Source organism: Conger conger, chromosome 3 (assembly GCF_963514075.1).
Source record: "Conger conger chromosome 3, fConCon1.1, whole genome shotgun sequence".
Lineage (NCBI taxonomy): Eukaryota > Metazoa > Chordata > Actinopteri > Anguilliformes > Congridae > Conger > Conger conger.
The window spans coordinates 5,224,197-5,249,260 of NC_083762.1; the positions used below are offsets into that span (position 1 = coordinate 5,224,197).

Genomic DNA, 25,064 nt, shown 5'->3' on the forward strand with positions numbered 1-25,064 from the left:
AATTGATACTTTGACTTCCCAGAAGTAGGCTAATCAGCTTGGCTCTGTCACCTGTTCCTCATGATCAGTTCTTACATAGCCTATACTAAAATAGATGGCTTGGAAGGTTCCAGCATGTAAAAACAGCAAGTCTTTCAATAAATTGAATTTGAACCAAACAGGACTATTTCTTTTATGCCTCTAGAAGTATATCATAAAATGTTTATATTTATACCCAAGTAACTGCTTCAACACCACAGAGCTTTTATTTTCTCAAAATGTAGTTACTCCTACTGGGATTATTTCACAAAACATATATATTTTGGTGAACTCAGTGTTAGTGAAACTAGTGGAATGTTCCAGACACTCCAGACTAGCGAGGAATGGACAAACTGGAAAAACCTGGAAAAACCTGGAAAAACCTGTAAAACCTGTACCCGACTCTGAACAATGGGCCTCATTCAGGAAACATGCGTACGATCAGATTTGATCATTAACTGTGCTTACGAACATTTCCGCAAACATTCATTATTGTTTTTATTATCTGAATTTGTTCATTGGTAAGATAAAATATACATGTGTTGTGTGTGTATACATATATATATATATATATATATATATATATATATGTATATATACTTAGTATATATGTTATATATAAGACATACACGGCAGTGTTTCGTTGTAGAATTCTTTATTATTCATGCAAGAATTTACAGACCACATGTTAATAACAAATATTTATCAATACAATTATTATATGAATATATTAATATTAAATATGTGATCAATTTTGACTACATTAACTACCGTATATGAATAACCTCAAATGTTTCATTTCTCATTTTTGATTTCAATTTCAGTTTGCCTTTATTTTGTTTCAAGAGCAGGCTATTTTTTCTATCACATCACAAAACCACAGAGAGCTAGGGAGAATGATCTCCAAATATCTGAATAGCCCACGCTGTGAGTCAATGAGACATCAGACATCACCTTCCAGTCTATGAAAACCTCTCAACAATACTTCACCAATAATATTAAATATGTCATTTCTGGTTGTATACTTCAATGTTTGAAACACATCATCCATTGTTAGAGACACTATGGGGTTATCTCTCTCTTAGAGCAGAGGTTTAGAACCTGGAGCAGCCTGTAGCGTGGTGGCTAAGGTGTGTAACTGGGACCCAGAAGGTTAGGGGTTCAAGCCCCGGTGTAGCCTCAATAAGATCCTCATGGCTGTTGGGCCCGTGAGCAAAGCCCTTTACCCCTCATTGCTCCAGGGGAAATTGACTTCTGCTTTTTTTTAATCAACTGTAAGCCGCTTTTGGATAAAAGTGTCAGATAAATAGCACATTATTTTTATTAGAAGAGAAGCGAGATTTAGGGGTGTAGCGCTAATGTGTGATATTTGAGGAAGGAGAGAGGAATATGAGGAACAGGCTGAGAGAGAAAGTAGGAAGACTAGAAGAGTGATCGTTGTGTTAAAGAAGACCCACTTCCCTGCGGCTCTGAGCATTGTCACAAAATTCTGTCTGTGGAATCTGTTTACTTACTGTGTGAGATATTTAGGGACCTGTCGACAGAGCTCCACCCACAGGGATAGTTTATGTGATTTTATTTAAATGGTTTCACAACAAACAATTCCCATTTGTCTTGCCAAAACCAAGAAAACTATTAGAATTTCTTGTTCATTTATCGTACTTAATAATGATAAAATTCTACTTATATTCAGTGCATGTATTGTTATTACCACTGTTAGTAGCTACAGTAAGTCACTTTTTAACCCATACCTGATTGTGAAAAATGATTTGCCAGCAGGCAGAGGGACATTTTCCATAAAAGGTTTAAAGTCAAAACTTCATTTTGTCTGTTTATGGTAGTAGGAGACACTGCCAAATACTCATCTGTCATTCCCCCACTTCACCGTTAATTACAGAGGTACAATCAATGGGGGGTTTGAGAGGAGTGGGGCCAGACGTCAGTACAGAATTATTATTTTTTTCAAATGTGTAATTCGTTTTGTAAGTGAGGTCAAAGAAACTGACGCAAGGTTAACACATCATTAGTTTGCATCACACAAAACGGTTCAAGTGCCAATTAAACCTGCGTAAATATGGGGGCGGGGGGGGGGGGGGGGTTCACAAAATAAGCTTACTAACTGATTCCTCTTCCCAAGTTTCCCCTGACAACAAGGACACATTCAATACAGACTAGCCCGCCTCAATGGGTACTATTTATCACGAGACATTACAAATGTGCTTTGTTATACTCCAGGTGGCTGTTATTGCCATTATAAGGGGGGAATTACTTTTTCACAGGGTTGATTTTGGTGGCTGATAACGTTTTTCACCAAATAAATGGAATGGTCATTTAAAAAATGCGTTTTGTGTTTACTCAGGTTATCTTTGTCTTCTTGTGTTGAGATCTGACACCATTCAGTGTGACAAATATGTAATGATAGAGGAACTAAACAACTTCTTCATAGCACTGTACATATCAGAGGTTGTCGGTTTAATTTCACGAGTTTCTCGAGTTCTGGAAGGCGCTCTGGTCAAGAGTGTCCGGTAAATACCTAAATAAACAATAAGGGTAATCGGTAAATACCTAAATAAACAATAAGGGTAATTTGGTCAGTTGGAGGCTTACAGCTCCATTTATGATTGGTCTGAATGGTCAGGCTAAAGCCCCTTTGTTTCACCGCCCCCTGATGTTGTTTGGCATCTTATTTTTCATTGATAGCACAGCATTAAAGCTTTATTAACCTACAAATATGTCTGCAAATGTAGCACTGCAACATGTTTTTTTTGCATAATGTCAAACCGAGATATAAAATACTTTTCTGCTGGATCTCAAGAGGATGTGAAACTGCTTGTGACGTCATAAATGAGTTCTTGGAAGAGGAAGACCTTTCTGAAGTTTTCTGTGTAGAAATACTGTATCATTTTATTACCCCACCGCCTCCGTGTATCCCAGTTGTGATGATTAAATTAAAAAACACATTTACAACGTGTTCATGACTGAAAACATCAGTGTTTTGTATAACCAAATTTGTATTTGTTTTAGATATAATAATAAAATGTCCGTGCACTGGCCTCTAACATAAATGGTAAATGGTTGGAATTTATGTAGCGCCTTTATCCAAAGCACTGTACAATTGATGCTTCTCATTCCCCCATTCATACACACACTCACACACCGACCGGCTGCCATGCAAGGCACCGACCAGCGCATCAGGAGTATTTGGGGGTTAGGTGTCTTGCTCAGGGACACTTCGACACAGCCCGGACACTTGACACAACCCTTCGACTGCCAGACGACTGCTCTCACTGCCTGATCCATGTTGCCCTAACATGCCTGGAAATGATTATACAATCCCAATGAATATTCTTTCCAGCTGCAGTGAGGCTCAGGACTCTGTGGGCCTCAGGACTCTGTGGGCCTCAGGACTCTGTGAACCTCAGGACTCTGTGGGCCTCAGGACTCTGTGAACCTCAGGACTCTGTGGGCCTCAGGACTCTGTGGGCCTCAGGACTCTGTGAACCTCAGGACTCTGTGAACCTCAGGACTCTGTGGGCCTCAGGACTCTGTGAACCTCAGGACTCTGTGAACCTTACCTTAGGGCTCTGTGATCCTCAGGACTCTGTGGGCCTCAGGACTCTGTGAACCTCAGGACTCCGTGAGCCTTACCTTAGGGCTCTGTGATCCTCAGGACTCTGTGGGCCTCAAGACTCTGTGGGCCTCAGGACTCTGTGAACCTCAGGACTCTGTGAACCTCAGGACTCTGTGGGCCTCAGGACTCTGTGAACCTCAGGACTCTGTGGGCCTCAGGACTCTGTGAACCTCAGGACTCTGTGGGCCTCAAGACTCTATGATCCTCAGGACTCTGTGGGCCTCAAGACTCTGTGGGCCTCAGGACTCTGTGGGCCTCAAGACTCTGTGGGCCTCAGGACTCTGTGAACCTCAGGACTCTGTGAACCTCAGGACTCTGTGGGCCTCAGGACTCTGTGGGCCTCAGGACTCTGTGGGCCTCAGGACTCTGTGAACCTCAGGACTCTGTGGGTCTCAGGACTCTGTGGGCCTCAGGACTCTGTGAACCTCAGGACTCTGTGGGCCTCAGGACTCTGTGATCCTCAGGACTCTGTGAACCTCAGGACTCTGTGAACCTCAGGACTCTGTGGGCCTCAGGACTCTGTGGGTCTCAGGACTCTGTAATCCTCAGGACTCTGTGGGCCTCGGACTCTGTGGGCCTCAGGACTCTGTGGGCCTCAGGACTCGAGCGAAGGCTCTGGTGAACATGTGGGCGGTGTGTCAAAGCACGCCCTCCGTCAGAAAATACACTTTCCAAGTCACTTTCCCCAAAGAGGAAGTGATTTCTCCACCGGATCCTCTCCCATGGGGAAACCCTACACTGTAACACAGGCCCAGCTCATCAATATTTCAGGCCTGGAGCGCAGAGGTCCCGTGTGGCAGTGGATGTGGGACGTATTTGTGCTTTGACTCTGGAGACATGGAACCAGTGGTAAGTACCCAGTCCGTACATATACGCTGTAGTGTCACCCAGCTCTATATGACAGGTGGGGCACAGGTAACTGCTAATGGCTGTGACTGGGAGCCTTCTTTTTGAGTTCGCATGAAACTGAAACAGTCTTCCTCTTCCTCAGAGCCTGGAGAGAAAGGCAGTGACAGTGGGTGTGCTGATCGCTCCCAGCACAGGTAAGTGTTACCTCTCTGTATGACCTATATCTCACAAACCCATGTTTGTGAGGTCACATCTGCGGGGGCCATGTTTGTGAGGTCACATCTGCGGGGGCCATGTTTGTGAGGTCACATCTGCGGGGGCCATGTTTGCGACATCACATCTGTGGCTGCCATGTGTGCGTGAAGTCACATCAGCAGGGGCCATGTTTGTGAAGTCAAGCCAAAGGGGGAAATATTTGTGAGGTTATTTCCTTGTTTGAGAAAAGAATGGGTGGATTGTATCTGCTCAGGTGTGTGTGACGACAGGTATGAAGGTAACAGCATGACTCTTGGGAGAAAGCTTACCCGACCTAAAAGCATGCCTTACAGAGCTTAACTGTGATAATAAATCAATAACCACAAGATTACATGCTGGTACCTTAAAACTGTCCACCTTGAAAATTCCAGCTTGGATTCTATACTGGTTTAAAATGGTTCACAATGATTTCTGACACTTCTAACTGGTCAGGCAGGACAGCTGGTGAACAGTTAAACGTGTTGACCAGCTAAAAGTGTTGAAAACCAGCTTAGACTAGTTCAGCAGGGGGCTGAAATGTGAATGTAAAATGTTGAATCATCTGAATCAAAAGGCAAGTGTTACATTTCACTTGATTCTTACACCGGGGTCCATCGTAATTTCAACGACTGGATTTTACTAAGAATTTAGGCCCCAGCGCATCATTAAAAATCCGACCCAGAGGCTCTCTGTGGTTAGACTGAATCCCCCCCAGCTCAACAGAGGCTCTCTATGGTTAAACTGAATCCCCCCCAGCTCATCAGAGGCTCTCTGTGGTTAGATTGAATCCCCCCCCCATCTCATCTGCTGTTTAACCTTGAGTAAAGTGTAAAGTGACAGGCCTTAAAATTCAGAGCGTCTCCTTCTGACACACCTCACTGGGTTTATCGCGTTTGTGCAGACGGAGGGAGCAATGAAAGAGCAGTTATACAGGAGCAGTGTAACGGAGTGGATTACGCAGGGGACGAAGACACGGTGAGAACACTCACGTTTGAAGATGGCGTGTGAACGCACGGCACATGAAAATTACGGAGAAAAAAAATGCTTGTATTTTTTTAATTTGAAGTCGGCTGTTTGGGTCGTGCTTCCCGGCTGAACCTCTTTCGTTCCTTCCTGTGCGGCAGAGAACGTCCTTCTCGTTCGATGCTGTCGCCACCCAGGAAAACGTGCAGGTGAGAAAATCAGAGAGTTCTTGTATGCATATCTTCACAAATATGCTTATCCATATTTTGAAGTGTAAGTGGGATATATTAACACACAAAAAAAAACAACAAAAACAAAACTCTGGCTCAATGGGATATGAATGTGTAATAATTCAGTCCTTATTCGGGGAAAACCTTACCTATTCTTCTTTAGTGATTACTGCCTGGATTATTATTATTTTATCTTTTTATTAGTAGTAGTAGTAGTAGTAGCAGCAGCAGCAGTAGTAGTAGTAGTAGTAGTATTAGCAGTAGTAGCAGTAGCAGCAGTAGTAGCAGCAGCAGTAGTAGTAATAGTAGCAGTAGTAGTAGTATCAATAGTTCATTACATCAGCACAATAGGTTGTGCTATTGTTGACATAATATAATAATAATGAAGACAGATCACAATAAAAACAAAAACTGTAAAAAGAAAAAAAATGCAAAACAATATATAGTTTAAGGATTTATGTGAAATTTGTAAAAACAAGATTATAAAAGCTAGGTCAGAAGTCTGTTGCCCAAACTGTTGCCTCTGATTGCTTTAGCAGAGGCTGTACCCTGAGCTCCTGCAGCCAATCACAGGGCTGATGTCCACTGGTTGCCACAGAAACGTTCTGGTGGGCGGGGCCTCTGGGTCTGGGAAGGAAAACATTCTTGGGGGCCAGGGTATCATCCAACAGGTAGCATTACAGCAGGGCTATGGCATGCCAATGAAGAAAACATAACACAGACCCCCTGTATCTGCTTCAGAGTGACTGCCAACTTACTGGTATTTTACAACTACAGTATACAGTACAGTATATGGACAACACAGGTTATTTTTACATTATTTTGTTTATTGATTTCAGCTGATTACTGGATTGTTTGGTGAGATTGCCAAGGGCAGTGAAGGAGAATGGTTGTCTACAGTGTCGTTTATACAGGTATAAATATATTCCAAATAAAGAAACAAAATATTAAATATAAAAATGTTTAATTGTACATAGCTCAGGGAATATTTAGCATAGACATGCTTACACACATTTTCAAATGGATATCACTTCTGACTGAATTACTGGGATAGAATGATTCAGATGAGAATTGTTTTCAGATAAGTTCAATGAAGGCACATCTTCTCTACTAAAATGGCCAAGAGTGTCAATGAAATAATTAATTTCTGATTACCACATGTGTAGAAATAGCTTAGACTAGCATCAGAATTACACAGCAGCTGACAGTAATGCAAATAACCACACATTACAACAGTGGTATGCAGAACAGCATCTCTGAACACACAATGCATAAAACCTCTAAGCGGATAGGCTACAGAAGCAGAAGACTTAATAAGCCTAAAAAATAAGCCTAATGAATACCTAATAAAGTGTTCGCTGAGTGTGTGTACATAGTTTGGCAGCCCTGAAAAAGATATAAAAGAGTGCTGCATTTTTTCATTCCCAATGGTTAAGTCAGAGGCTGTGATATCTGTTTTAAAAGTGTGAATATGATCTCAGATCTCTGCGGTTATTTCCATGTTGGCTCTGGGCTTCACCTGTTTGCTGCTGGAATGTACCTGCAGTTGCAGGTACCCATTAGACGTTAATGTGTGAATATGTCTCAATCTGTCACAACAAGGATTCTTTAATTCTGCTTTTGCCCCCCCCCCGCCCCCCATTTCCCTCTCAGTTTTATCCCGATGACAGTGCAGTCGACCTTTTGAACTCGGGGGGGCGGAGCTTGAAACCGAGGATTCACCCGATCCTGGGAACGTAAGAGGAGACGCGTCTTCTGCGCTCACAACTTCCTGTCCTTCATTTCCATTCTGGCACTTTTACACAGCTCATTTACCGTGAATACAGCCTTCTCTCTACAGCTCGGACACCATTATTGATAACAGCAACTTAATAATAGCTAAATGACAAAAATATTTGACTTATGTTATAATTTAAATTAGGGAGACGCGCTTTGAGATTATTGTTGAAAATGTCTCCATAATTGAAGTTTTAGTTTAGAAAGCATGTAGAATGAAATTACAGCCTTCTCTTCACAGCACAGAGGCTATTAGTGATAACAGCAACGTAACCCTTGTGTCTTCTTCTGTATACTCCTCTTGTCCTAAGGGTAAAAAATGACGGCCTTCACTAAAATAAAGCAACTTAATTTAATTTTAAACCCCACATCTATTTTGCACCTGTCACTTAAAAAAGAACATTTAGGGGGTTTTCTCTGCTGTTAAACATAGTGGTGGGTCATTTTTTACCCTAAAGACAACATAAGGGTTAAATTAGGAAGATGCACTTTGCGATTATTGTTTAAAAGGTCTCCATAAATGAAGTCTAGCAGTTTTAGAAAGCATGTAGAATGAATTACAGTTGTTACAGCTTGAATGGTATTATTGATGACAGCAACTTAATAATAGCTATATGAAGATAACATGCAATTTATGATATGACATTGGGCCTGTTTCACAGACCCAAGTTAAACCTAGTCCTAGACTCGTAGAGAGTCTGCCATATTTTGCGTTTGTGTATTTTGGCGTGTTGCAGTCTTGTAGAGGGCATGGTGTATTCTGCGTTTGTGTGTTTTGGCGTGTTGCAGAGTTGTAGAGGGCATGGTGTATTCTGTGTTTGTGTGTTTTGGCGTGTTGCAGAGTTGTAGAGGGCATGGTGTATTCTGTGTTTGTGTGTTTTGGCGTGTTGTAGAGGGCATGGTGTATTCTGTGTTTGTGTGTTTTGGCGTGTTGTAGAGGGCATGGTGTATTCTGTGTTTGTGTGTTTTGGTGTGTTGTAGAGGGCATGGTATATTCTGTGTTTGTGTGTTTTGGTGTGTTGTAGAGGGCATGGTATATTCTGTGTTTGTGTGTTTTGGCGTGTTGCAGAGTTGTAGAGGGTCTGTGTGAGGTGGTGGTAGAGACAGTGGAGGAAGTCCTCGCTCTGTATGAGAAGGGCAGGGAGGCGCTGCGGATCAACGGTGGGAATCTACAGACCAGGTCAGTCACATCGCCCCCTACTGGGGGCACCGAGGGGAGGCGCTGCTTTATTCGATTCCAATTATTATTTTTATTTTTTTATAAAACGCTTTATAGGTGAACAGAAATGAAGGGTGAACGCCAGGCCTGAACCCCCAAATATCAAGTACACAAGGTAAAAAATAAAAACTCATCAACGGGGGGAAAGAACCCTCAAACCTTATCTATGATACATCCTAATCAACATCGCTCCTGTTCCCAGACTGCACCGGGCTGCTATCGGGGTAATCCTGGCGCTGTGTCTTGCCTGTGGCCTGCAGTTGCTGCAGTCAGAGATTCAGTCCTATTGCAAACCACGTTGAGCTACATTATATATGAGTATATAAAATAACAGTAAATCATAGAGAGAACGGCCTACTATATGTCAGAGCCTTGTTTGCTGCCTGAGATTTGGCTCTCACTGTGATTCACAAATCACTGCCAACCAATTCCGGGCCGTTTCAGAGCTATAATTCCACATGGTGCCTGGGCTAAATCATAGCGGTGAGAGAGGGCCAAATCTGGGCCCAGTGGGAGTCTGGCTCGCAGGCCTGTCATGTAAATTGGCTTAAATATGCAATAATTACACTAATAAGAGGATTGATTACTGATGTCTGATTGACGGTGGCTGTGGCTCCCTGGCAGTTAGGTAGATTGCAGGGTTTGACTTGAGTTTATTTATTTATTTATTATTATAATTATTTATTTACCAGGGACAGTGCACACGACATTTTCACTCTGCACGTCAACGTAAATCTATAGTCCCTAGCCCGCCTGCGAGTCTTTGGGTTTTTACGGATGGATGGATTGACAGGCGTGTCGTCTGGCCGGAGCTGATGCCGACTCACGGACGTTCCTGCCGACCTCAGGTGCAGCTCGGCGTTGGCGGTGGGCGTGGAGCGGCGCCTGGGTTCCGACGGGGCCCGTGACCGTCAGCTCTGCCGCAGCAGCCTCCGGTTATTCGATCTGGCAGGAGGGGCGCGCAAGGGCGACCTGAACGGGTAAGGTCCCCCCCAACCCCGCTGGGATCTGAGCCCTGCACTACGTCAGGACCAGGGGTAATAGAATAAGAACAAGGGCAGGACAAAAGGTGTCGTCGCCTTTTGAATAGAAACCAGAGATGAGCTCCACGAATGACAGAATATGCCGATAACCTTAAATAAAACATGAATGGTCGTGTTACGGATACCATTACATTACATTACATTACAGGCATGTCTTATCCAGAGCGACGTACAACAAATTGCAAATCATAACCAGGGACTAGTGCGCCGGAGGGAAGTACAATTCCTGACTACACTGCTGAAATACTGTAAGGGACGTGAGAAGGTTCATTAGAAAATACTAAGGTACCACTTGATTGGCGGACCTACTCTCTGGCTTCTAAGCAAGGAGACACATTGTGGCTGAAATATCCATATATAATTATTCAAGGTCAGCGCTGGTTACCCATGATCCTCTGTGCTCTGCATCCACAGGGTCAGCCCTCTGGTGAAAGTTCTGGAACTCATGGAGTCCGGCGCAACCCCTGGCAACAGGCTCCTCCCCCTCCTGCTGATGGAGTCTCTGGCAGGGGGCCGCGATACTTTCCTGCTCTACTGCATCCAGCCACAAGGTGGGGCTATTGCTATGTCTTGGAGTTGGCAGCTGGGCTTTAGACTGTTGGTAATTGGATGTTGCTGTTTTATTTTTTTTTTTTGGTGTGGGCCGGTCGAAACTGCTTCAACCAAGGAAGTAATTATTTCAATCAAGTGGGTTTGAGCCTGGTTGTTTGTACAGTGCGAATTTGTCCTGTCACCCTCTTTGAGAGGTTGAGTACCTGTAGGCGGGGGAATTTATCAGTTTATACAATATCCAGTGCTTTGACTTTGTCATGAGAAAAGCCTGTCTGTCTAAGGTGGTTCAACTGATCAGGAAACATTATTACTGAGCAAAGTCTCAAGATTATTTGTTTTGGCTAGCTTGCGAGATAAATAAATAGTTTAAAACCTGTTAGCCTGTATGCCTGTCACTTTTTAATGTTTGAGGTGCTTTTATCAGTTTCAGCACCACGTTCAAAGAAAGGTATTTTACCTGTCAAGATTGAAGCATATAGGTAGCTGATTTATGTGTGATAAAGCCTGATCCCCCCCCCAGGCCTGCTAGACGAGGAGACCCCCCACGCACTGGCCTTAGCCCAGCGTGTTCGGGGCCTGGTGACTCATGCGACACCGCGGCATTGTGGGAAATGGAGTCCCCAGGCCGCTGCGAGGGAGATACGGCAGCAGATCCAGGATCTGAGGACCAAGATGGTGGACCGGCCCGAATGTGGGGGAGAGGACACCAGGAGGCTGGAGGAGCTGATCCGAGATCTGCAGGTCAGAGGGCGAGGGTGGGGTGGTCCATTTACATTCATTAAAGTTGATTAGACTAAGCAGGAGACAATCCTCCCCTGGAGCAATGCAGGGTTAAGGGCCTTGCTCAAGGGCCCAATCACTGTGTGGGTCTTATGTGGCTACACCGGGGATCCAACCGCCGGTTTGTTGCAGCTGGATGATTTTTCTGTTGTTGTATGTCTGTATATTGTGTGGCTTTTGATCAGGTGGTGAAGGACCAAGATTGGGAGAAGAGGAGAGAGCAGTCAAAAGAAATCAAGGACAAATTAAAGGTTTATTTACATTATATATAGAAAGCACCATAAACCCCCAATACCCACTCTCATTTCAGAGTTTACTGAGAGTTAATAACCAAGGTGAACTGCAATGGATACTTGCAAAGCTTCCCAGAACATTCGCCGAACAGTCACGTACACTGATTCATATTGCGCTTCATCGGTAGACACCGATTGGTCCAAATCAATGAGTCATTAATCCTTTAAAGGTGTAACACCACGAATACAGTATGTGAGTAGAATGTTCTCAATGGAACATTCCAATGCTGATGTAACAATCACCACCCGTGACTGCAAGCAGTGGAGTTCTAGAACACTGACTTGGGATTTTGAAAAAAAAACCCTAGTCTTCAAAGGGTTAACAGGAGATTACACCTGCACTCACCTTATCATTCATAAAGACACGCGGTCCCCCATCATGAGTGAATACGAATGTGCTCTCCTGATGGGGCAGCAGGTTCGAGGGAGATGCGCTGTGGTGCGGATGCCAAGTAACACCACCGGCCAGCAGGGGGAGACAGAGCAGCGGAGACACCTAGTGGAGCAGCTGAGAGAGGAGATGGAGGCTCATATGAGAGGTGTGCCACGTCATAAAGCCTACATTACACTGTCATAAGCATGCTATAACAGCAGTTATAACCAGTTACGACAGCTTATTACGACTTGTGTTATACAGTACTGTGCAGAAGTCTTAGGCACCTTAGACTATATATATATAGACTATATATATATGTTTATTTTTTTGTGTGTGTTAGTATAAAAGAACACATTTGAGATTTCCAAATATTCTTTTTCCAAAAGATTTAATTTTACAGAGACATTTTTGTATTTAATTTTAAAAAGTAACATATTACTATAAGCAATTGACTACTTTTTACATAAAAACTTAATCAAGGCTGTCTGAGATCAGAAGCAAGGAGCCCACCAAAGTCTGCAGAAGAACTGTGGCAAGTTCTCCAACATGCTTGGAACAACCTCCCTGCTGATTGTCTTATAGAACTGCAAGACAGTGTTGGCCATCTCAGAGAAGTGATGCAGTTTTAACACCGAAGGGCGGTCACAAAAAATATTGATTACTATGTAAAATCATTGAATTATTTTTGAAAGAATCTTACCTGTACAGAATGTTATACAGATGCCTATGACCTTTGCACAGTACTGTATGTCATAACATATACAGTAATCATTTTTGTAACTGTTATCTTTAAATATGTTTTTATTAGCCACATGTATTACTACAGTGATGTGACATTTGTAATATGCTGTCATGACTGGTTATGACAGCTGTTACAACAGGTACTATGGTGGTCTGAAGTAGGATTTATACCAGTGGTGTCCGACCCTGTTCCTGGAGATCTACCTTCATGTAGGTTTTCACTCCAACACTAATTTGACACACCTGATTCTATTAATTAGCTGCTCAGGGAGATTTCTGGCTGTTGAATGAGGCATGCTTTTTTAGAGTTGGAGTGAAAAGCTATAGGACAGTAGATTTCCAGGAACAGGGTTGGGCAGCCCTGCTCTAGCTGTTGAATGAGGTGTGCTTTTTTAGGTTTGCAGTGAAAACCTACAGGATGGTAGCTCTCCAGGAACAGGGGTTGGAACCAGCTCTTTATAGCATATATCTCAAAAGTTATACCAACCTTTCCCTTCTAATGAGGTCGGATTGATGCTGGTTGTCGGCCCATTGTGTGTCAGTGTCGGCCATCTTTCTTTTAGATTTTGTTCAATCTCATTCACAGAGGGGAAGGTGAGCGTGGAGGAGAGCCAGAGGAGACTGGCCCGGATCCAACAGCTCAGGGAGGCCCTGAGGGAGGCGGATACAGACAGGGAATCCGACCAATCAAAGCGCTGCGCTAACCAGGCAAGCACACCTGATTCGCTCTCGCCGTCAATCCCAGGAAACTGGAAAAGGATGTGTTGTGTTCAGTGGAGGTACTGGATTGATTGCTGTTCCTTTGTTAATAATCTTGCTTCAGCGGTTGGTTCGTACAACATGGTTGTTTAACCATACTTAGCATTCAGTCTCACTGTATGTGTCGCAAAGGTTTTAGCTTGTTCTACCCCCACTTGTAGGGTGAGAATGGTTCGGCCCAGCTTTGTGAGGTGGAGGTGGAATATACCAAGGCCCTGGAGAGGAGGAAGAGACTGATGGAGGAACATCATTCTCTCATCCAGGAAGAACTGGCCAAAATGGAGAGGGAGTTAGGGACAGTGAAGGTGACTGAGTTATTACATTACAGTTATTTTGCAGATGCTTTTATCCCCTCCATTGATTCCTTCAAGGCCAGGCTTAAAACTGACTTTTATTCTTTAGCGTTTGGACCCTGATGTGGTTTTATATGTGCCTATGTCCATGTTTTGACATTCTGTACCTGTGTGCTGTTTGTATTGCTGCTTATGTAGACGTTTTTGCTTTTAGTCTTTTTTCATTGTGATTTTTAACTATGATTTTACTGCCTGCTCTGATTGTACAGCACTTTGGTCAACGTGGGTTGTTTTTAAATGTGCTTTAAAAATAAATTTGATTTGATTTGACTTACAGTTGATTAGACTGAGCAGGGGACAATCCAACTTGGAACAATGTGGGGTTAATTTCAGATAATTTCTTGAGCTGACTGAATTGAAATGGAATTGATCCCAAGCCTGTAGGATGCTGTGGACTATCCACTGGTTGAGACGGATTGTGACCATCAGATTTTGCGGTCGATCCTCTGGTTGTGGAGCTAGTGGACGCTGGGTCTGGTGTAATTGTAGCAGTCTGGTTGGGGGCGGGGTTCTGACTGTAGGAACACAGGACTGGGTCTGGTGTAATTGTAGCAGTCTGGTTGGGGGCGGGGTTCTGACTGTAGGAACACAGCACTGGGTCTGGTGTAATTGTAGCAGTCTGGTTGGGGGGGGGGGGGGGGTTCTGACTGTAGGAACACAGGACTGGGTCTGGTGTAATTGTAGCAGTCTGGTTGGGGGGGGGGGGGGGTTCTGACTGTAGGAACACAGGACTGGGTCTGGTGTAATTGTAGCAGTCTGGTTGGGGGGGTTCTGACTGTAGGAATGCAGGACTGGAGGTGTATCCGCTGGTTGGGAGGGTGTACTTGTAGGATTCAGGTTGGGGGGGGGGGGGGGGTGTGTGTGACTGTAGGATACTTTGGTATATTGGCACATTGGGGGGTTGTGACTGCAGGACTTTGGGGTCTATCCTGTGGTTGGTGGACATAAGTGCAGGATTCTGGTTGGAGGGGCGGTGTAGGATACTTGGGTATAGGGTGTACCTGCTGGTTGGGGGTGGTGACTACAGCCCTCTTTCCTCTGTCCCCAGGCGGATGGGCTGGAGGCGGAGCGGTTTCGGCTGGGGAGGGAGCGGCAGGTCCTGGTGGTGCAGACGGAGGCCCTCCGCAGGGAGAAGGAGGAGGCCGAACGGGACCTGGAGGCGCAGCACCTCCTGCACCTCCAGCAGCTACGCTCCCTTAGAGAGGAGAGTGTGGAGGTGGGTGTGTGATTTCAGCAGCTACGCTCTGTTAGATAGCAGAGGATTCTGGGATATCAGCAGCTACGCTCTGTTAGAGAGCAGAGGATTCTGGGATATCAGCAGCTACGCTCTGTTAGAGAGCAGAGGATTCTGGGATATCAGCAGCTACGCTCCGCTAGAGAGCAGATGATTCTTGGATATCAGCAGCTATGCTCTGTTAGAGAGTAGAGGATTCTGGGATATCATATATTGTTAGAGAGGAGAGTGTGCAGGCGGGCCTGAGACAGATGGGTCAAATACATAATTGTTTTGGATTCAAATCCTATTCTGTGCTCGGTTGATCTTGCCTTTAATGTTTAAACAAATCCCTTTGCCATTCCCCCAACTCACCCCCCTCCCCACCGCCTTACAACCTGTTTTGGATTTGGAACACTTTTTTGATTGATCTTGCCAACCACGGGGAACAGAAGTTTACACTTTTTGAGAGTATTTCCAATACACCAGACAAGCTCAGTAAAGTGTAGAAAAGTATTTTAATCCAAAACAATTACGTATTTGACCAAGGTCTGGTCTGGAAAATCAGCAGCTAAGCTCTCTCAGAGAGCAGAGGATTCTGGGATACCGGCAGCTAAACTCTGTGAGAGAGCAGAGCCCGCAGGTGGTTATGGGATATCAGACACACAGGAGACAAACGTCACAGCCTCAGAGCACAGATGGTATCAGAACATTAGTGTATGACACAAGGGAGCTTCTTCAGGGATCCCATGACAGTTCCCGTAGTCTGTTTCTCCTGACACAGTACATGTCCTCCACAGCCTGGGAAACAATCGATTTTCCAGATGGATTTCTTGCTGAACGGGTGAGTCATGAGCAGGGTAAAAAGAAGGTCATCGTCAACCGATTGCTTCAAGAAAGATCAAGGACACGATAAGGCATAGAGATGTTCCAGACCTGAGATCAGCGGGGTGGAAGCTAAGGTGTTTGTGGGTAATGTGGTGTGAGGGTGGGCTTAATCTAGGGGAAATGAGGGGGACAGCACAATCTCTCCTGGAGCAATGTGGGGTTGAGGACCTTGCTCAAGGGCCCAACAGCTGCACTGATCTTATCGTGGCTACACGGGGTCCCAGTCAGCCCATCTAGTTCAAGGGTTCTTTATCAGGCAAAATGATTCCCCTATGGAGACAGCCAAATAACCTTTTTCTTTTGACAGTGTAGTACACTGTAGTGGGTAGGGGTGCTGAATTTAACCCAGGGGGGGCACTGACTCCCAAATTCATAAACATTTTGTGGAGAACAGTGTAACAGTCCCCTGTTAAAAGATGTTGTGGCTGGTGTTGAGTGCCCAGGTGTTGAGTGGCCAGGTGTAGCTGGTGTTGAGTGCCCAAGTGTTGAGTGTCCAGGTGTGTTTGGTGTTGAGTGTCCAGGTGTGTCAGGTGTGTCTGGTGTTGAGTGCCCAGGTGTGTCTGGTGTTGAGTGTCCAGGTGTGTTTGGTGTTGAGTGCCCAGGTGTGTCTGGTGTTGAGTGTCCAGGTGTGTCAGGTGTTGAGTGTCCAGGTGTGTTTGGTGTTGAGTGTCCAGGTGTGTTTGGTGTTGAGTGCCCAGGTGTGTCTGGTGTTGAGTGTCCAGGTGTGTCTGGTGTTGAGTGTCCAGGTGTGTTTGGTGTTGAGTGTCCAGGTGTGTTTGGTGTTGAGTGTCCAGGTGTGTCAGGTGTGTCTGGTGTTGAGTGCCCAGGTGTGTCTGGTGTTGAGTGTCCAGGTGTGTTTGGTGTTGAGTGCCCAGGTGTGTCTGGTGTTGAGTGTCCAGGTGTCCCCCCAGGTGTTCCGGGTGTTCCGTCAGGTGTTTGAGGAGCAGGGGGAAGTGGTGGAGGGGCGCTACAGGACTCTGCTGCTGGAGGCCATCCAGGACGCGGTCTACCTGTCCGCCCAAAACCAGCACCTGCAGCTGGACAACAGCCAGCTGCGCAGAGGTGAGTCACTGAGTGAGTTACTGAGGTGAGCCACTGAGTTAGCTAGTCACTGAGAGAGTTAGTGAGGTGAGTCACTGAGTTAGCTAGTCACTGAGAGAGTTAGTGAGGTGAGTCACTGAGTTAGCGAGTCACTGAGTGAGTTAGTGAGGTGAGTCACTGAGTTAGCGAGTCACTGAGTGAGTTAGTGAGGTGAGTCACTGAGTTAGCGAGTCACTGAGTGAGTTAGTGAGGTGAGTCACTGAGTTAGCGAGTCACTGAGTGAGTTAGTGAGGTGAGCCACTGAGTTAGTGTGTCACTTGAGTAAGTGAACAAGCTGAAACACTGAGTGAGCTGTTTATGAAATGCAGAGAGAGTTGGTGACCGAGAAGAACCATTGATTACATTATTATCAGCTGAGGTCAAGTCATATCAAGATGCTTTAATCGGGTGTGTTTTACAAATACATTTCTCACAATACGGTTTGCAGCCTATCCTGAAATTACATCCCCAAAACAAGCCAAAGCCAGCAGTGGTAGGGGACAAACTCCCTGTGCGGCGTACAGGAAGAAACCTGGTGAGGAACCACACTCAGAAGGGGGAGCCCATCGTCCTCTGGCTGGCTCAGGGTGTGGGCCCATGGTGACCCGGCAGTGTCGGGGCCAGGGGGACTCAGGGCAAGCGGTCAGTGAATAGGCAGTTAGGGAAGAGGGTGTGGGTAGCACCCCCAGTCTTCTGGCTTCACCCCAAATACCTGCACTTAACACCGCTCGACTCTGCTGAAACGCGGCCAGGTCAAGCGAGGCCTATCGATTTTTACACAGAGGTGCCGAGAGCGGAGTGGCGCCCCTTGGACAGGGGGGGGGGATTATGGGTAATAATGATGTGGGGAATCTCTCCCGACCTCCAGCGCCCTTCCCAGCATGCCTCAGCAGGGCGTCGCTCGCTGATCCAGCCCGGCTGACACGCCCTCCCCTCTCCCCCCCCCCCCCCCTGCAGCTTTGGCGGAACTGAAGGACACCCTCTCCGTGCGGGGCGACCACGCTCTGTCCCAGCGACAGTGAGGGACGAGGACGAGGACCACCCCCCCCCCCCCGCCACATCTCTCCGAAAACGCAGGTGGGGTGACGTCACTGCTGGGAAGGCGAACGGGCGACAGTGGGCAGGGCAACAGGACCTCAGCAACAGGGACGCGTCACACAGCCGTTCCCACGGCGACACGGCTATCTTAGGGCGATTACCGCATACGAGGGCCCGACTTCCAGGTTAAATCAAGACGCTCGCCTCTCGGGGGACAATAATCACCCTCAACAACCAGACAGTGGCCTGTCGGCCGGGAACCATGACAACAGAGAACTCAAGATTTGGGGGTGAAGACGACGCTTCAGAACACAAAAATCTGAATTTTTCGCAGAAATCACATAAATCTCTGTTTTGCTTGAACAGATTTTGAGATTTAAGAGCGTTTCTCTATTTAATTGTAAAAGGTGTGATTGTGCCCTCAAATATATAATCCTTGTAAAGACACCGAAACAATAAACGCAAGACGCCTTTTATTCAACAGAATTTTATTTTCCTTTGACTTTCATTTGACTCTTACCAATACATAAATATATTTATTTTATTTTGAATGTACCATTGCTTATTTATTCTTGTTACCATCAATACACTTCTCAGCACTTTGGGGAAATGTGAATTTGTTAAATGATGCAAAATGAAAATGAACAAAAACCAATGAAAAAAAACTGAAATGTAAATATGTGCACACAAATTTAATTAAAGCCATGCAAAAATAGTAAATATAAACCATAGGTATACAAGGGTGTTGGCCAGAGATGACAAAAAATAAAGCAAACTGAAACAAGGCAGAGAAATGTGTGTATTCAGGAGAACGAAGGTTTCACTACAGCAGGGATCCTCTAATCCAAATCCAGCCCTGGTCTTCGTTTCTCCCAGGTAATGAACTGAACGATTAGTGCTCCTGATTGGCCAGACTGTCTTCACACCTGACAGCCAGGTAAAGAGAGCGTGGAAAACCAGCAGAGGACCGTGATTCTGAGGCTCCTTATGAACATCGGGTTGGGTTAACAGCTCAGACGGCCAAATGGTAAATGGTTGACATTTATATAGCACCTTTATCCAAAGCGCTGTACAATTGATGCTTCTCATTCACCCATTCATACACACACTCACACACCGACGGCGATTGGCTGCCATGCAAGGCGCCGACCAGCTCGTCAGGAGCATTTGGGGGTTAGGTGTCTTGCTCAGGGACACTTTGACACAGCCCGGGCGGGGGAACGAACCAGCAACCCTCCAACTGCCAGACGACCGCTCTTAATGCCTGAGCCATGTCGCCCCACCAAACACCACGTGGTGAACAGTAACGTAACACTGTCGGTCTAACCATTTTTGAAAAACTCGACACTCTCAGGCAAATACAGGGGCAAATTCAGCAGTCAAGTGACTCCAGACAATGGTATTATTCAGCTCTCTGTGGAACTCCTGAATGTAGAGAGTTCTGTCGCACTTCTAATGAGAGTGAAGTAAATTATAAAAACAAACCACTCCAGTTAAAGTAAAGCAAAGGGGGGGGGGGAAAAAAAAGGAACCAAAAAAAAAGATGAGAAAGTTCAGCCATCTTGTGCTTGGCCGTACTCAGACAGGTGCACGGTAGGCGGGGGCTACGTCCCGTAGTACAGGTGTACGGTAGGCGGGGGCTACGTCCCGTAGTACAGGTGCACGGTAGGCGGGGGCTACGTCCCGTAGTACAGGTGCACGGTAGGCGGGGGCTACGTCCCGTAGTACAGGTGTACGGTAGGTGGAGGCTATGTCCCGTAGTACAGGTGTACGGTAGGCGGGGGCTACGTCCCGTAGTACAGGTGCACGGTAGGCGGGGGCTACGTCCCGTAGTACAGGTGCGCGGCGAGCGCGATCATCAGCACGGCCAGCAGGAAGCCGGGCGTGAGCTGCAGTCCCAGCAGCAGCCAGGAGAGGGCGCCGTTGACCAGCATGGAGCAGGAAATGACGAAGAGCCTGGTGACGCTGCTCCCGTGCTTCATCACCGCCGACATCAGCAGCCCGTTGGCCGCCTGGCCCGCCACGATGGCCCACACCGTCGCCGAGTAACCCTCCAGGAACCCGCGGTCGCCCCCGGCGCCGGCCACGTGGGCCGCCCCGTTCACCGCCACGCCGAAGGTGTAGAGGAAGAGGTTCTGCAGGCTGAGGGGCAGGCGCTGCGACTTCAGGATGAGCTCGGTGTACACGGCGGCCAGGCCGGAGATCAGGCAGTAGGACAGCAGCATCAGGAGGCCCAAGGCCGAGACGCGGAGCCGCGTCCTGGGGACCGACCCTCCCGCCACGGCCCGGTCCTCCACCTCCAGGCTGCTGTAGCTGTGGCACACCCCGGCCGCCGTCAGCACCCCCAGGGCCAGCCACTGCCGGGCCCCCAGCCGCCTCCCCAGGCAGGAGCGGTACAGCAGGCCGGTGCAGCCGATCTTCAGGTTCCCCAGCACCTGGAAGCTGCTGGGGTCCATGTGCGCCTGCATGGCCACCACCAGGTTGTTGTTGAGGGCGTAGAGCAGGGCGGGGAGGGCGTAGGGCGCCGCCTGGGCCCAGGAGACGCGCGGCCGGGGGCCGCCGCGGGCCAGGAGCGCCGCCAGCGAGGCGGAGAGCTTGGCGAGCTCGATCAGCACCACGCAGGACGAGGAGCTGAACGGGACGCGCCCGTCCACTTTGGACAGGGCGATGAGTGGGGCGTGCGACCCGTAGATCAGCACGGAGACGGCCAGGAGGAGAGCCCAGCCCAAACGCCTGCTCCAGCGCCTCCTCGCAGGGACAGGGGCGTCAGAACCCACATTCGGGATGACGATCATTCTCACCGGTTTTTTTTGGGGGGGGGTTGGCGGGGAATGGGGGGGGGGGGTTTCTTAACTAGTGCAACACTGCATCACCTGAGTCATCTACATTATAATTCTCACGACATTTACCCAAGTATCCTACAAATTATAGCATTTCCCTCAATCCACTCTCTTGTGGAAGTACTTTGCAGAGGCCAAGAAAGTAATTATATATAATTATATACTATATTTGTTGATGCAGCAGTACCTACAATATAGCCTGTCTTTACTTGCATTTCGTAGCATTGCTACACATATTGAGCAAAAATACACATAATAATATGGCATACATTTAAAATGCAATAATGAGTATATAAATAGCACATTTAATAAATGTGATTTTTTTTTTAAATGGCTTATCATATCCTGAATAAAATATGCCACATCCAGGGACATAACAAGCTCAATTTTCAGGCAGCAGTCATTGTCTTGCAAAAAAAATTATGTATTTATCTAGCTCTGTTTGCTTTGGGTAAATGTTTACACTTAAACAGCAGTGAGAGATACAAGAACGAGCACTGAAATGGGGGATGGACATGTCACCTCACAGGACAAAATGACCAGCTGCCCTGGTTCCTTAAGGCAAGTTAAACAAACCCTGATTCCTGACCACTCTCAGAAAAGACTAAAGACTAAACTCCTCTCCAGTTACACGTGAGCACTTTGGAAACAAACCGAGAACCCAAAATGTCCGCTGCTGAAAACGTCAACAATGGTGGATGCTATACTGCAACATAGACCCATATCAGTGTTACTCCGCTTCTTTGCTTTTCTTAAAAAAAAACCTCTCTGTTTTATACTTTGACCCAAAACTCAGCAAGGGCTCCTTCATTTGAATAGTGCTAATTAATTTCCAGTCTTAAAAATGAAAAAAAAAAATGAAAAAAACAAAACAATAAAGAGAGATGACATATTCCAGTCGTCCAGTTCCAGGTTCTGAATTATTTGGGCCCTTTTGTGATGGAGCTGAAGTAGTCCTTCAGGGTCTTCTCGATGTTGGGCACGTCGTAGTTCTGGGCGGCATATATGCCAGTGCAGGTGCCCACGGCCACGCCCAGGACGGCCGAGGACCGGAATTTGGCCACGACGTACCCGGCCAAGAAGCCCTTCAGGAAGGGAGAGGCCAGCAAGGAGCCACCCTGCAGAAATGAATACATTACATTACATTACATTACATTATTGGCATTTGGCAGACGCTCTTATCCAGAGCGACGTACAACAAAGTGCATACCCATAACCAGGGATAAGTTCGCTGAAAGACCCTAGAGGTAAGTACAATTTCAACTGCTACCTGTACAACAAAGATAAGGACAAGGGCCTTTTTTTTTTTTTTTTTTAAACAAACAAACAAACAACAGAGCAAAAGTCACCAAAGTTAACTATCCAAACACTGCTTACCTAACCTAACCAACTACATACAAAACAGAGTCCGATTGCTGAAGCCTCACACGGTCTCACCGAGTGAGGGGTGAGCACTATTTAGCGGATGCTTTTATCCAATGCGTGGTTAAGGACCTTGCTCAAGGACCCGACAGCTGTGAGAATCTTATCGCGGCTACACCGAGGCTCGAGCCACCAACCTTGAGGTGGCTACACCACCAGTGCTCTGAGTCCCAGTCATGTACCTGAGCCACGAGGATACAGGCTGCCCCACCATACACACACAAACCCAACAAACATCTGACACTGCAATGTGAACCCCGATAATACAGGCAGGGTGTAGAAACCGTGCTCAGGGAAATGGCTTTCCAAAGCAGAGATTGCAGGTTTGAGTCCCTGGTTGCAACACTTCATCACTTGGGCACATCTACTTATAGTTAACACTGTAATCTGTCCATGTTTCTCTGGATAAGAACATCTGCTTAGTGCAATATAAACGTTTTATGGACTCCTTACCCGGACAACTTCACAGTCTTCACAGTCTTTTTCCGTTGCATTAATCAAACAGTGTTTTGCTCTGAGCTTTCCTGGCTCCAGCGTTCCTTATTTTGGGATAGTCCCCGTGAAGTTGTCCGGGAAAGGATTCCTTATTACTTTAGCTATAGCACCTTATAGTCCTAGAATAGTTAACTAGCTTGAAATGCGGTGGAGCTCTCCCTTTTTGCATAATACAAAGTTTATTTATTTCCTAACATTTGCTTAACACAGTATATAAGTAACATTTAACTGGTATCCACGCAAACATTTGAGAGAACTTCAAGAAATTACAAGAGGCAATTGATTCCATGTGCTTTAATAGTTTAAATGTTTTTGTTGTTGTTGTTGTTGTCCTAGCTACACTCCTTCACTGTTGTCGGTCCACGGTCGACGCTACGGTACAAAACTGCGAGGAACGAGGCTCACCTGAGGGATCCCCGCCTGCACCTCAGTCTCTACGCGTTTCTGGATGTCTTCGAGCTGGTCCTTGAGCTGCGCAAGATCCTTTAGCTGCCTCAGGGGATCCTGTGACCGAACGATCAGATAGCACAGGCAGGGGTAAAAACCTAAAACTGCAGTTCTCCCGTCCTCCCCATGTTAGTTAGTCAGTTAGTTAGTTAGTTAGTGACAGTATCCCACAACCACACAATATCATCCCCTTACGATATACTTATGATAAACTAACGCCACTCAATAGCAGTCCTTGTTTGCGGGGGTATGATATATATATTACTAGGAGATTTGCTGACCTAGAAAGGAGACAGAAGTTATGTCAAAACAAAGGTCCTAAGACTGACTGTTTTAGTTTGTGAAGCTAAAACACTGTTTATCGGATTACGCCCGACTGCTAATGGGATCTTTGTATCAATGCCCAAAAGCGCTTGGTTATGCAGATATGATGGTCTATTACATTAGTACAACAAACTGCATAAAGCGTAGTTCTTAATGGACACCATTCGCTATAACGGTGTACAGGTACAACCAACAGGATAATAGCTAACAACTATAGCTAACAAGTACTCACAATGCTAGCAAAGATTGCTAACTTGCTAGTCACGAGACTATTCACAATACTTCAATCAAAACCGAGAAAGAAATGCACAAAAGTTATAATTCTTACACAAACTGGTATTTCCGTCACGCATGACAGGGGCAGATTTATTGGTCATCATAAAGGGTACTATATATCCAGATCGCCACACTGCAAAATTCACTCACCTTGCCGTCCGCCATGTTTCCGACTATCTCGTACACGGAGGACGAGGAGATCTGTGCGCAACTTGTCTGGCCTGTGCGTGATAGGGATAGTTGAATGAATGTGCCACCGATTTATTTTCCTTGTGCCACCGGTATTTTTAATTTTACAGCTTTATAGCTAAATAAACCTGTAAAGGTTCAGGAGATGAGATGACGGGAACTCATCATAAACACTAGTAGCTACGAAAGATAGACTACATTTGTGGCAACGAAACGATTCTGTTCACTTTAAGATTATGATTGTATTTTAAAACCAGCTCGTTAGCCTGTTCCAATCAACATACACATAAACAAATCATCAGACGGAGCTCCGCAGTAACTTTCTAATGACAAAACTACTTATATCGAATACTTATATTCCACATTAAATCAATCAACATCATTTTTTACACGTATCCAAATAACGATTAGGCTACTTTGAGCCTATGGAATAACAGTGCTTTAACAAACGTCAGGTTGTTAACTCGATTGGTGAATTTGGTAGCTTATTTGTAGGCTATTGCCGAGCCTATTTTAACATAGCCTATGACTGTGTATTTTCACGCTCATTCATATTAGTGGCCAGTCAGCTTTGATGAAACGTGCATAGTATCTGTGGTACCGAATGCAATGGCAGTTCATTCCTGGACGCAGAATCTGCACGCGGGCTGGTTGTGTGTATGTATAGTGCGCCTACCTTTCTGCCGCACTAATCCTCATGACCCTGGCGCCGGCCGCGCAAGTCGGTCCCGCCGTTGCCATGGAAACGCATGGAGGTGAGAGAAGGATGCTGCGAGCTATGACGGAATGTGGGAGCCGGCCAGACGCGGCCGTTCGTTAAGGTGGACTGACCGGACACGATGAAGCGCAACACATGTGTGCGCTTGCGTGTTTGCACAGTTGTACAAGATGTGAAAAATGAAGAAAGAAACTTAAACGTATTTTTATTATCTCATGTTCTGTCAAAATCGTGCTTCCGTTTGATTTGAGTACAATGCCATACAATGAAGCAGGCCTACGCAAATTGTTTTCACATTATCTTGTGTGTAGATTTGT

General features: G+C 46.0%; 3 protein-coding genes across 3 annotated transcripts in view; 1 reads left to right on the forward strand and 2 right to left on the reverse strand.

Annotated features, from left to right (window-relative positions):
- The window catches only part of cd74a (CD74 molecule, major histocompatibility complex, class II invariant chain a), a 7,510-nt gene extending 7,352 nt beyond the window's left edge, over positions 1-158 (forward strand). The window contains exon 9 of the mRNA XM_061236340.1: positions 1-158. This exon is cut by the window's left edge and continues 369 nt beyond it. The gene's annotated coding sequence lies outside the window, so the exon portion shown is untranslated.
- Positions 159-18,494: 18,336 nt separating this feature from the next.
- On the reverse strand, positions 18,495-20,831 carry slc35a4 (solute carrier family 35 member A4). Its single transcript, XM_061236339.1, has one exon. The coding sequence runs from the start codon at positions 20,829-20,831 to the stop codon at positions 19,857-19,859; it is 975 nt and encodes a 324-aa protein (XP_061092323.1). The 3' UTR covers positions 18,495-19,856.
- Positions 20,832-20,870: 39 nt separating this feature from the next.
- LOC133124830 (SLC35A4 upstream open reading frame protein-like) lies at positions 20,871-24,767 on the reverse strand. The gene is made up of 4 exons (XM_061236355.1): positions 24,706-24,767; positions 23,991-24,061; positions 23,199-23,297; positions 20,871-21,994 (listed from the first exon to the last, which is right to left on the reverse strand). The coding sequence occupies exons 2-4, from the start codon at positions 24,003-24,005 to the stop codon at positions 21,797-21,799; spliced, it is 312 nt and encodes a 103-aa protein (XP_061092339.1). The 5' UTR covers positions 24,006-24,061; positions 24,706-24,767; the 3' UTR covers positions 20,871-21,796.
- Between the last annotated feature and the right edge of the window lie 297 nt (positions 24,768-25,064).